Source organism: Podarcis vaucheri (genome assembly GCF_965113315.1).
Source record: "Podarcis vaucheri genome assembly, chromosome: 7".
Classification (NCBI taxonomy): Eukaryota; Metazoa; Chordata; class Lepidosauria; order Squamata; family Lacertidae; genus Podarcis; species Podarcis vaucheri.
In genome coordinates, this window is record NC_138765.1 from 29,460,840 (window position 1) to 29,473,774 (window position 12,935).

General features: G+C 46.4%; 1 protein-coding gene across 1 annotated transcript in view; it reads left to right on the top strand.

Annotated features, from left to right (window-relative positions):
* The window catches only part of LIN28A (lin-28 homolog A), a 51,444-nt gene extending 40,804 nt beyond the window's left edge, over positions 1–10,640 (top strand). The window contains exons 3-4 of the mRNA XM_082232152.1: positions 5,762–5,946; positions 9,015–10,640. Of these exons, the coding sequence (XP_082088278.1) occupies positions 5,762–5,946; positions 9,015–9,231 (402 nt within the window). The 3' untranslated portion in view covers positions 9,232–10,640. The remainder of the gene's footprint in view (positions 1–5,761; positions 5,947–9,014) is intronic.
* The last annotated feature ends 2,295 nt before the right edge of the window (positions 10,641–12,935 follow it).

Below are 12,935 nucleotides of genomic sequence, written 5' to 3' on the forward strand. Positions count from 1 at the left end.
AGGAGATCTTAAGGGTCTCCTTCTTTCAAATGAGCCTGCCCACTTGCATAGGTCACAGTCTATTTCCCTATTCCCTTGCCTTCTGATGAAGCAGGTGGGTACTCTGGACAGGGTCTTCTTGGCCATAACCCCCAGGTTTTGAAGCTCTCCTGACTGGGGGTTCCTTTGCCCTCTTCACTCCTGGCCTTCTGGTGCCATATGAAAATGTTTGTTTGTTCCTGAAGGATGATGATTTAGCATAGGGTGTCTTAAGGAAAATTTGTGCAGTTGGAAAATCAGCTTTTAAAAACCTTGCACAAGAGCAGCCCTGTTTTCTTTGTTGAGAGCCAGTGTGGTGTAGTGGTTAAGAGCGGTAGTCTCGTAATCTGGGGAACCGGGTTCGCTTCCCTGCTCTTCCACATGCAGCTGCTGGGTGACCTTGGGCCAGTCACACTTCTCTGAAGTCTCTCAGCCCCACTCACCTCACAGAGTGTTTGTTGTGGGGGAGGAAGGGAAAGGGAAAGACTCATTCGGGTAGTGATAAAGCAGGATATCAAATCCAAACTCTTCTTCTTCTTCTTCTTCATGGGCAGCATTTCAATAAGGGGAGGGGGGAGGCAGCATTAAATGCTGGTGTGAACTCTTTTATCACTCCCACTGTTTCTGATGTTCCACCTGTGAGCACCAGTTGCACATGCTGTCCAAAACAATTGACACCTACTCACCCATGGCAGAGGTATCAGTGGGCTTGGGGAAAATCCCAAAAGGGCAGGACGTTCTCAGAACAGTCCATTGAGAACTGGGCAACATAATTCTGACTAATGTTGGGAAGAATATGGGGGGGGGGATGGAGTGGCTGGAATCCAGAATGGAACATAGGATTAGCCCTTCTATATCAGGCCAATGGTCCATCTTGTTCTCATAGTGGCCAGCTAGATGCCTATAGGAAACCCACAAGCAAGGTCTGTGTGCAAGATCCTCTCTCCTGCCATCTGTATTCAGCTTCCAACCCTGGAGGCAGAACCTAGCCACCAGGGTTGGTAGCCATTGATGAAGAAGAAGAGTTTGGACTTGATATCCCGCCTTTCACTCCCTTTAAGGAGTCTCAAAGCAGCTAACATTCTCCTTTCCCTTCCTCCCCCACAACAGACACTCTGTGAGGTGAGTGGGGCTGAGAGACTTCAGAGAAGTGTGACTGGCCCAAGGTCACCCAGCAGCTGCATGTGGAGGGAGCGGGGAAGCGAACCTGGTTCACCAGATTATGAGTACACCGCTCTTAACCACTACACCACACTGGCTCCCACACCATCCTGGCTCCCACTGATGGCCTTCTCCTCCATGAATTTGTCTAATCCTAAAGCCATCCAAGTTTGTGGCCATCACTGTCTTTAGAAGCACTAAAGTGGCCGCCAGGGGTACAGTCCATGCTGTAATGTTTTGTTGCAGGTCCCAGTCATTATAGGCATTCCCAGGGTAACAGATAAGGCTAAATAGGCTTGTCGGTGGGGAGCTGTATTTATTCGCAGTACCTGTTTGAAAGTTTACAATTCAGTAGACCCATCTGTTCTCAAAATGGGCACATCTGGCATCTGGGATTAATCTGTCCTTCAGGATTCACATTTCCAGGTGGGAGACGCTTCTCTTGTCGTTCGGCCCCATATGGCTCCGTGCTTATGTGTGAATGGTGCAACTCTACTGAGATGGGGGGGGGAGAGTCTTCGGCATCCTCCCTCCCAGCTGCGTGAGAAGACACCACTGTGAAGCATCTGTGGCCAGGGGTGAAATTGGATTTGGAAATCATTTGATCGAACCTCATACATTGACATCAAAGGGAGGCCTGTAGAAGCCCCAGCACTCTCAATCCATGCCAACAATAGATTGATATGCCAATCTGCAGCAAGGATTATATGCTTGCGTTGCCTCAAAATGTCAAAGATATGCCCCATTTGTGATTAGAATTGAACGCCGATAAGGGGTAAAGGTTTTGTTCTATCAATCTAAATAGATTGATTACTGGGAGTGCTAAGGCAAGCTATCTGATGAGAGACCAACAACAACAAAAATGTGTGACTGAGTTGGCTCTGTTTTTGCAAGGACAGAGCAGGTAATAATGCAAAGGGTATAAGGGGCCAGGCTAGAGGGCTCAGAGGCAGATATGGGACTCTGGCTACTGTCAAACAGCTGCAAAGGAGAGAGGTGAAAGGATGGGTTGGGGAAGGGAGTGCTGCCACTTGACAACACAACCCTCTCCCAGGTGTGTGCTTGCTGTGTCAAGGGGGAAATGGCCGGGGAAGGAGTTGTAGAGGAAAAGTGCTGAATGGGGGAAAGCTGCATGCTTCTCCCTTCCCAGGTCTGGTTGAAAAGTACCAGGAGACTGACCTGTTTGCTTAGTCAACAGAGAAGCACATCCTGCTTTTTGATGACTTTTGGAGAGCATAAGTTGAAAACGTGGTTGGGACGCGGGTGGCGCTGTGGGTTACACCACAGAACCTAGGACTTGCCGATCAGAAGGCCGGCAGTTCGAATCCCCGCGATGGGGTGAGCTCCCGTTGCTTGGTCCCTGCTCCTGCCAACCTAGCAGTTCGAAAGCACGTCAAAGTGCAAGTAGATAAATAGGTACCACTCTGGCGGGAAGGTAAACGGCGTTTCCGTGCACTGCTCTGATTCGCCAGGAGTGGCTTAGTCATGCTGGCCACATGACCCGGAAGCTGTACACTGGCTTCTTCGGCCAATAAAGCAAGACGAGCACCGCAACCGCAGAGTCGCCCATGACTAGACCTAATGGTCAGGGGTCCCTTTACCTTTACCTTTTAAGTTGAAAACTGTGTTTAAGGCAGTTTATGCACCATACATTTAAAGCACCCTAAAAGAATCCTGGGAGCTGTCCTCCTCTCCCCCCCCCATGCTACAGTTCCCAGCACTCTTCAAAAACTACAGTTCCCAGAATTCTTGCAGGGTGGTGTGTTCTTTAAATGTATGATGTGTACACAGCCCGAGTCTCTGGTGCGGTGGCCTGAGCTCCACTCGGGATGGGGCAAGTGGCATAACCAAACCTAAGGGTGTCCACAGGAATTTTCGGGGGGGAGGGGAAGGCAAGGTAGAACACTGAAAGTGGAGGAGCAGGCTAGTTCCTCAGGGAAAAAAATATACAGTGGTACCTGGGGTTACAGATGCTTCAGGTTACAGACTCTGTTAACCCAGAAATAGTACCTCGGGTTAAGAACTTTGCTTCAGGATGAGAACAGAAATTGCGTGGCAGCGGCGGAGCGGAAGCGGGAAGCCCCATTAGCTAAAGTGGTACCTCAGGTTAAGAACAGTTTCAGGTTAAGAACAGACTTCCAGAACGAATTAAGTTCTTAACCTGACGTACCACTGTTTATGAAAAGAATAGTGCCTGTATATTTTGCCTCCTATCTCAGGTTCCACGAATACTAGGACTTTACTCTGTAAAAAAAACAACAGCTAAAGCAGGCAATTGTGGGTTATGGTTTGCCTGGGGTGATGGGTGCTTGGACACCCATGCTCAGGTCTATGTGGTGAGGCCATGCCAAAGGTGAGACTTGAATGCACCTCTTTGAACTATCACAAGGTGCCCGCAGTTTTCATTCCATTTGGATGGTTTGCCCAGTTGCTTCTGTGGGTGCAATGATTGCAAATCAGAAAAGGGGAATCTTTTTCAGTCTGGGGGCTGCATTCCCTTCTGGGGGCCACATTCCAGGGATGCGTGGGGCCAGAGACAAAAGAGGGAAGAGCTATGGATTTTAACTTTACCTATGTATGGAAGGTGTGTTTCTGCACTCCCTCTCTCCCCTCCATCCAGCAAAGCAGGAGGCATTATTAGAGTCCAAGCACACCTTCCAGTCAGACAAAAGCAATGAGGGTTAAGGCTGATGGAAGTTATAGTGCAAAACATCTGGAAGACACCAGGTTAGCAAAAACGTGTTAAAACATCCTATGTATGTTTAGTGCAAAGTAAGCCCCACTGTGTCCAGTGTTTAGGATTGCAAATTAAATGTGAATTCTTTATCACAGCTTCATTCTTGGAATAACTTCATCAGCCTGCGTCTTACTTTGTTTTACTTTTAATACACTTGCATTTTATTGAATTAGCAAACAAACAAAGTTTCTGTGCATTTAGAATGGCCGAGGGGTCAATGCTTGTTGGTAGCAGAGAGGATACGGAAGAAGATAATTAAATACTCTCTGCTTTGGGGAGAGAGAGCTGACACTGACTGTGAGATGGCCAATCAACACCATTTTTAAATATGGGCTTTCCCTGCAACTCGGCCAGAGGGAAGCTAAGTGCAGTCACATGATCTAGGTTACTGAGCAACTCATGAATGGCGGGCATGCTCCATTCATTATTTTTTTTTTTTAAAAAAACCACCCTTCTGTTCTAAGGAGCTGTTGTGTACAGCAGATGGCCTGTCTGACTAAGGAATGATAGTGGAAACTACTTCAGCAAGTCTTGGAAATGGTTAGCACAGGACAGGTGGAAATATATTATTTTCACTTTTCCCAAAACAGATTGAAAATCACCATAGGGCTCCTTTTAATCCTGAGATGGCACTTTACACCATAATTTACCACACACTGTATTTTAGCTGTGTTGCTGTTGTTGATCATGATAGCAATAGGGAGTGTGAACTAATAAGTCCTCAGTGCTAATCTAATTTTAACCATAACCTCACTTGCTATCTCTCACCCTCATTATTTCCATCTTTTGTATGGGGAGCATGTTAGGAAACCCCTATTCCCCTCACAGAGCTACAGTTCTCAGTGTGGTTAACAGTCCCTCTTCCCAGAGAACTCTGGGATTTGTGGGAGACAGTTCCCAGGATGCTTTGGGGGGGCACACTAATGGTTCCATATGAATTTGCTAAAAAACCTCAACAACTTTGGCAAAGAAAAAAAAAGCACCCAATAACTTTTCTGCCTGATTTTCACTGTTTGAAATATGGCAACCCTAGACTATGAGTGTTAAAATTGGCATGATGCTGCTTTAAAAAATATAGTGCAGATGGGACCCAGATTACACTACCTCACTTTGAGGTGTGTTTTTTTACTAGCAGAGTCTGATTTCGGCAACAGTGGAAAAGTCTTCTCCTTGTGAAAAACTTAGGAAGTTCCACGGTTATGTCACCTTAGATAAAACGGTTGTGGAACTCAGGATTTAAACAACAAATGTTTCTCTATCAAAGGTAAAAAGGAGGAGGTGTAATGCCACAATGGTGAACTGAGCACTCCAGGGACACACACATACACAACCATCGATCCATTTTTATTGCTGAGAAATGAATCGGAGCAAGCGTTAGAGGATGACCCTTAGAGACCTGATCGGGGCACTCTGCAGATGTTACAAGCACAGTGGTTCAATGGAGACTTTCAATGTAGATGATTGAGTTTTAATTAGTTGAAATCTCTGTGCGTGCGTGTGTTCTCTGGCACATGCTTTCTTATTTCTTATTGTCCTGGGTTCTTCTGCAAATGTGCTATAAAGCAGAAGTTTGAGTTAGGCCTGAATGAGTTCTAGAAGAGTAACCATGTTAATATGTTGCAAGCAAAACCAGAATGTCTCGCAGCAATTCTATAACTGATTTCCTGACACAAAGCCAATAATAATAATAGTATATGCAGGAAAACGGTGATCAGCTACTGATAAAGAATGGTATCATAAAATATGGGGTTATGCATTGATGGAAACATTAAACTTAATTTATGAGATCCAGGGAACAAAATCAAAGACATGATAATTTTCTGTCCCGTCCCCCCCGGCCTCCAGAGCAAGCTCCACATGGAAGGCTTTCGCAGCCTGAAGGAAGGAGAGGCAGTCGAATTCACCTTCAAGAAGTCCTGCAAGGGTTTGGAGTCCATCCGAGTCACCGGCCCAGGGGGAGTGTTCTGCATCGGCAGCGAGAGGAGACCAAAGGGGAAAAACCTCCAGAAGCGCAGGCCGAAAGGAGATAGGTAAGGCTTGGCGCAAGCAAGAAACAAGCAGCTGCTGTGCTTATGAGACCTTGGGTGTTCTGCATGCCAGGGGTCTGGTTGACTGCATCAGTCATAGATTGGTCTCCTGGATTTTTTGGCAGGGAAGAGGTGATTCCCAGAGTTAAACTGATTCCCTGAGTTGGATTAACAGCCAGTCCCTCTTCCCAGGGAACTCTGTGGGGAAGTATTCTCCTAATAACTCTCAGCACCTTTAACCAACTTGTTCCCAGGATGCTTTGGGAGAAGACACAGTGGTATAACAGTGCTTTAAATGTAAGGTACCGATGTGACCACAGTAAAAAACAAATCCAGTGCAGTATTACTAATGATTCCAAAAGTCCCAATATTCAATTCATCTTTCAAAATCAGCAACCAATTGTTTCTTGCATCAGAGGAACTTTCCATCCATGTAGTCTCCAGAAAAACAATTCCCTTCCATTCTTCAAGCAGTGGAGCGAAGGGAAGTGGGAGTAAGAAGAGAAAGAGAAATCCCAAGCCAGGCTGTTTAGGGTTTCTCCCCAGCAAGGCCTAATCTTCCCAGTCCTACAGAGGCCTGGTTTCCATATCAGCCACTACTGTGAGGCAACAAAGGCATCTATTTTGCTTCCTCCCCCAAACACATTTTGGGGAGGGTGGGTCTCGGGATTGTCCTTGGTCAAACCTGAGGCCCCTTCCCAAAGCAGGGTGAGACCCCAGGACAGACTTTGTGAGCCTCTCGGCATGCTGGGTTTTTCACTCCCCTCCCCCCAATTCAGTGTCCTGGGCCTATGGAATCTATTTAATAGATCTATAGGCCGTGGCATTGCATTTGGGGCAAATTTAGTTGGTGGTTGTCCACTGCAGGTGGGAGCCAAGCTTTGCTCCCATTCAAAAGTGGCAGTGCTGACTGTTCGCTGCTAAAAATCAGTGCCCAGAGGTCCAATAGGGAGAGTGGCAAAGAGGCAATGTGGCTTCCAGGACCTCAGCTGCTTTCCAACCTGGCTGGCTGCTGTCACTACAATTAAAGGGCCATTCCCCACAGTACAGTAGCAGGCATCAAGAATGCTACCTTGCTAGAGTTTGTTACTTTAAGGCCAGAGCCCAAGCAACTCAAAAGAGCTTGAGTGGCTTTTGCCTCCTCTGGACAGGGATTGGGCAGCAGCCTTTACATTGTGCTAGGGGCTTCCCTCAGCCTTTTAAATGAATGGCAGATGCAAATTTCCCAGGAAAGGGCAAAAAACTCAAAAGTGAAAGGTCAGAGGTCAGAAGCACCCAGGGGCTGAATAGCATGGGCTGGTGCTCCTGTTCTGCGAACGTGTGTTTGCAGGATGGAGCTGTGATCGGTCTCTTTTCCCCTAAGACCCCCTCCCCTTTGCTCAGAAAAAGAAAAGAGACACCATAATATGGTTTCGGACTACAACTCCCATCATCCCTGACCGTGGGCTATGCTGACCGGGGCTGATTGGAGTTGTTATCCGAAACACCTGAAGGTTGGGGAAGGCTGAGTTCAGCCATTTGTCTGCTTTGTGCAGAATTGACTGCTTTTGAATGTCAGCAGCTTAAGATCTTGCAACCCGGGATTCTTTTAAATGCATATAGCAGGGAAATATGCTTGGGTGGATCCATACATACATACATGAAAAGCATGTTCTTTGTCAGTGAATTGTACGCCTCCTCATGAGGAATGCCCTCCTGTGTTTAGAGATGAAGGTGAACATTGTTGGCATCCGTGTTTCTCAAGAGACAATGGAGTGTGCCTCTGGGGGTGAAGTCAAAGCGCTGCATTAGCAGCACCCAAGTGACCTCCCTGGGCACAAGCCTGAGCAGTGTGTATGGAGGCCCTGGGATGCCCACACAGCAAGCCCCCCCCCCCCCGGCTTGGCCTTGCTGAAAAGGTCCAAAGGAAAACAGAGCAATACAGTTGGCACCAGCTTGGCTGCAGGAGTTGCCAGAAGGAACCGGACAAGGCACCATCCAACCGTCTTAGGGACTCTACTCTGGATTCATCACTCTATCAATCTTGCCTTCCGCAGGAGACCTTAAGTAGCTTTCAATAGTGTGATAGCAGAGCAGGGTTGCCCCCTAGTGGCGTTCATGTGTACTTTCCACTCATGATACACATGATGTGTGCCCTTAATTATTGTATGCTTAAATTGGAGGGACCTGTACTGGATAGCTCAGTTGGTTAGAGCATGGTGATGATAATGCCAAGGTTGCAGGTTCTATCCCCATATGAGACAGCTTTGGGCTAGAATTCGGGGGTCAGCAAACTTTTTCAGAAAGGGGCCAGTCCACTGTCCCTCAGACCTTGTGGGGGGCCGGACTATATTTTGGAGAGAAAAAAAGAACGGGTTCCTATGCCCCACAAATGACCCAGAGATGCATTTTAAATAAAGGGGCACATTCTACTCATGTAAAAACACACTGATTCCCGGACCGTCTGCAGGCCGGATTTAGAAGGCAATTGGGCCACATCCAGTCCCTGGGCCTTAGTTTGCCTACCCATGGGCCGCATGGTCCTTAGGGTACCTTCTAACTCTGCAATTACAGTGCTACCTTGGTTCTCAAGCTTAATCTGTTCTGGGAGTCCATTCAACTCCTGAAACTGTTTGAAAACCAAGGTGTGGCTTCCAATTGGCTGCAGGAACTTCCTGCACCCAAGCAGAAGCCGCGTTGGATGTTTTACCTTCCAAAAAACATTCACAAACCAGAACACTTACGTCCGGGTTTGCGGTATCCGGGAGCCAATTTGTTCAACAACTAAGCCGTTCAGGAACCAAGGTACAACTGTATATGATTCTTGCGTAGCTGCACCTGATGGCACATTCTGCTTCCAGGTTTGGTTTATTAAAGGATTTGAAATTATTAATTCTTTTACATTGTGGTTGTTTTACTCTTGAGTATCCTGGACCCAGAGCACTTAGAACTTGTCCGTAAATTAATGTCGGTTTTGTGGCTTAAAGGTGCGGTCTTTCTTTTTGAAAAGAGAAGGCCGAAGGCTTCTTTTGATCTTTAACAAATTGAACCTCTCCTGCGCCTCATCTCACCATCTCTTTCCTCTTTCCCAGATGCTACAACTGTGGCGGCCTGGATCACCACGCCAAAGAATGCAAGCTCCCGCCACAACCAAAGAAATGCCACTTTTGCCAAAGCATTGCTCACATGGTGGCCAACTGCCCCGTCAAAACGCAGCAGTCGCCCAGTTCTCAGGGAAAGCCTGCCTACCTCCGGGAGGAGGAGGAGGACATGTACAGCTCACCCCTTGTTCCTGAAACCAGGGAATGATGTTGGGAAATCAGTAGGGAATATACCGGATCAACAGGCTTCAGGGCATCGAGTTGGCAAAAAAAGAGTGGGTGGGTGGGGGGAACCGTGAATAGCCTCTGCCTCCAGGCTTGGGGAAGGCAGGCACCTAGCAAGAGAACAGCAGCTCTGAAAACATGTAAGACTTCAGCAAAGTGAAAGCTCAGAGAGCCCGAATGTTGACGCAGCCTCCTCCCCTTGTTTCAGCATGGGAAGGAGTTCTGCAAACCCTGTCCCCAATTGTTCACTTCTGGGAAATGGGGAAGCAGCTGCTCCTTTCTCATTTTTGCTTTCTCCAGCAATCCAAATAATATTTTGAGGGTTTAAAAAAAAGCAGCTGAGAAATCTGGTTCAGGGGTGGGTTGATTTTTTATTTTTGCACAGGTTAAAGTTGTCAGGAATAAATAGCTGCCTCCAGTTCTCATGTGGTTGCATGCTGTGGGGAGTGGGCCAGGCAGAGAAAGCAGTTGTTACAGTCTACTTAAGTCAGACCTTTAGGGCACAGGTAGGGATCCTGTGACCCTTGGGATGTAAATGGACCACAGCTCCCATCATCCCTGACCGCTGGCCATGCTTCTGGGGTTGATGGGAGCTGGGTTCTAGTAATATCTGAAGGGTTGCAGGTTCCCCACTATTGAATTAAGGGTTTATTCAGGACCCTGTTCTAAATAATGCATCTAAATTTCCTACCTTTGGGGACCACAGACAGATACAATATTGTGGCCTCTGTTTTCTGCCCAGGTGTGGGTCACCCCCAAAGTTTCTTACTGCCCATCTGTATGTGGGGACTCATCTTGGCCAAGTGGAAAGATTTAGGCCTCAGGTTTTTGAGGAAATGTAGGCCCGCTTGCAGATATGTAAAAGGAGCATTTTAAACAATGCATGTACTGGGGTGGGCAGAAATTATTTCCACAAGCCAAAGGCCTACCCTAACTGTCAAACCAGGCCTGAGACCTACACTTAGAAATATGGCTTGCTTTTCTTTGTTGTCTATGTGTTGCTTTGCATCATGTGTGGGAAGCTGCTACTGAACTACAACTCCCATCAGCCCCAGCAAACATGGCCAATAGCCAAGAATGATGGGGGTTGTAGTTCAGCAACATTTGACAGGCCACATACCTGCTTCATATTACTTGGCTAGAATGTAACAGATACAAACACGGGACGTATTGTTTGTAGTATTTTTAAATTTACACTTTCTGATTCCAAAAAGCCTGACCTATCTACTGTGCTAATTTCAAGCACAAAGGTTTTGAGTTCGAGTCTTTCCCATTTTGTTTTCAAACTTTCACTCATCAGGTAAAACTGCTGTTCCCTTGCCCCCTGCCTGCTTTCCCTACCGATGCCTTTAATTTATTTTGTTCCCAGGACAGCTTAACTAGCCGTGTGAGACACATGGGGGAGGGTGGGTGGGTGTCTCTTTGCTCTGAAGCCATGATGTGAAACCTGCACTACGACGTGCGTGTATGACGTATCTTTGGGTTTGCTTTCTTTTTGCTTTCTTTGTTTTCTTGGTTTTTTGGGGGACGGGGTTCAGTGTTCATTGCTTTTGTTTTTTTTAAAGAAAAGTATAAATATTCTGTTTTGTATTTTTGTATATTTTAATCTTTAAGAGAAAAAAAGGAAGAAAAAGAAGAGGAAAAAAAGAGGACATGATTACTGCAATGTATTTCTCAGGTATTCTTGTACATCTCAGGGATGGAAGAACCTCAGCAGCCTTCTGGGGCTGAACAGATTGGAACCTTGTGGCTTAAAAACTTTGGGGGGGCATTGTTACATTTAACAGCACAAAGAACAAAAGAGTCTCTGTTTTTCAATTGTAGCTTGCTGCGTGTGGGTGGACTGATGTTTTTAGACACTGTATTTGAATAGATTGTCTGCGTCCGCCCCCAGCTATATTCACAAATGGATTTCATGTACAATCTGGTGTGATGTTTCTCCTGTGCATTGACACTCCTGCTCAGCTCCTGTTCATTCCCAAGGAGTTTAGGTAGGAGAACTTTCCTCTGGGTTGTACCTTTGGGCCATTTAGGGGCTACAGGGACAGCACAGCCAGATGCATAAAGCTTGGGCAACAAAAGCAGTTTACGTATCAAGCCCATTTCACCTTTCTGGGGGTGGATGCCCTCTTTGTTCCCAGATATCCAACCATTCCTTAAGATTCTTAACACTGTCTGTCCTCACCTGGTTACCATATCTGCATCTTGCTGCTACTGCACTCACACATAATTTTGAATGATTTGGCCCATGGTGGCTTTCTACAAGGCCCTGTTGTGAGGCAAGGGAATGTTGGGTGCTGCTGAATCAGGGTGGCGGCAGAGTGGAAGACAGAGAGATCTTGACTCACAGGTTCTCCTGCCTGAGCCTGGTTGGCTCCTTGTAATAAAAGGATGCGGGATTTGATGGACCATTGGCCTGGTGCAGCAGGCTCTTCTTATGCGCATATGTTCAGGCAGCAAAATCCTTTTGGATTTCCATACTATCCTGGCTTTTTCTCCTTTTCCTGTGCCCAAGTTAGTCTTGTGAGTTCCTCTTGTAGTCCAACCACATTAAGAGCATTCCAAGAGGAATTCTGGCATTCTACTCTTTTAGAAAAGTGCTTCTTCTTCAAGGTTGGAAGTTTTTAAGCCTCTTAAACCTCTACACTAGAGTAAGGGGATCAGCCTGGCCAGCTTTCCTGAGATGTGAATTTACAGGTCGATATTTGGGGGGAACTTAAAAACACGTAAGGTTGTTGGTTAATCTCTAGATCACCAGCCATTTCCCACAGATAGAGTTTCCTATCCGGTATATTTGAATAACTTATCTTTGGCGGGCCCGTCCGTTTCTAAATTACTTGCATTGCCAAGCATTTTTTCTTAAATATCATAACTCACATAGCAGCTCTGCATGCTTTCCCTTACTGGATGGATTGCAAACATTTTGCTAGTCAAAGAAAGTGTTGGTTGTGGGCTGATTATCAAGGGCCAACATTACCAGCTGCTACAGAGCCATGCAGTGGAATTTGAAAACTAAAAACAAAAAGCTGATACTGGATAACACTCACTTCCCTATAGCTGAGAGTGCTCTCTGTCTCTTCCCACCTCCCTCTCCCTCCTTCTCCTGCAACGATTGTAGTGAGGAGGTGTGAAATATACAGGATGGTAGTTTTGAAATTGCTGTGGGGATCTTTACCTTATCTACCTCAGGTTAACGTGTCTTGTGTCAATGGGGCCAAATGCATTGGATTATATAGCTTGCTCTGAGTTGCCAGAAGAAAAGGGATGCTTCCCTAGAGTGTGTCCAAAGATTAAAATGCTACCCCTTTTAGTTTTGTATCCGTCTTAAAAATAAAGTAGCATTGTTTCCCCCCCATTTCCTTCTTAGATATTTAGTATGTGTAAATATCTTATGTAAATCTTTCTGGCTTATTTCCAGTTTTCCTTTTTGACGATTGTTTACAAACTTGAGGGTGTGGGAAATAGCCAAAGCATGTGGTGGGCATTTGCACCAGAGGGGCATAGAGGGGGGCACCCTCTTTGTACCTTGCCACTTTGCAACTTTGCCACATGAGAGCTGGTTAAGGGGTAGGGGGAATTTCCCATATCTTCCTACAACCAATGAGAGAATTGGACTTCTGAAATAACAGTGATTTATCTGCAAGCCAAGAGGAACAATGTTCTGGGAGGGAGGGGGGGGGTTGATTG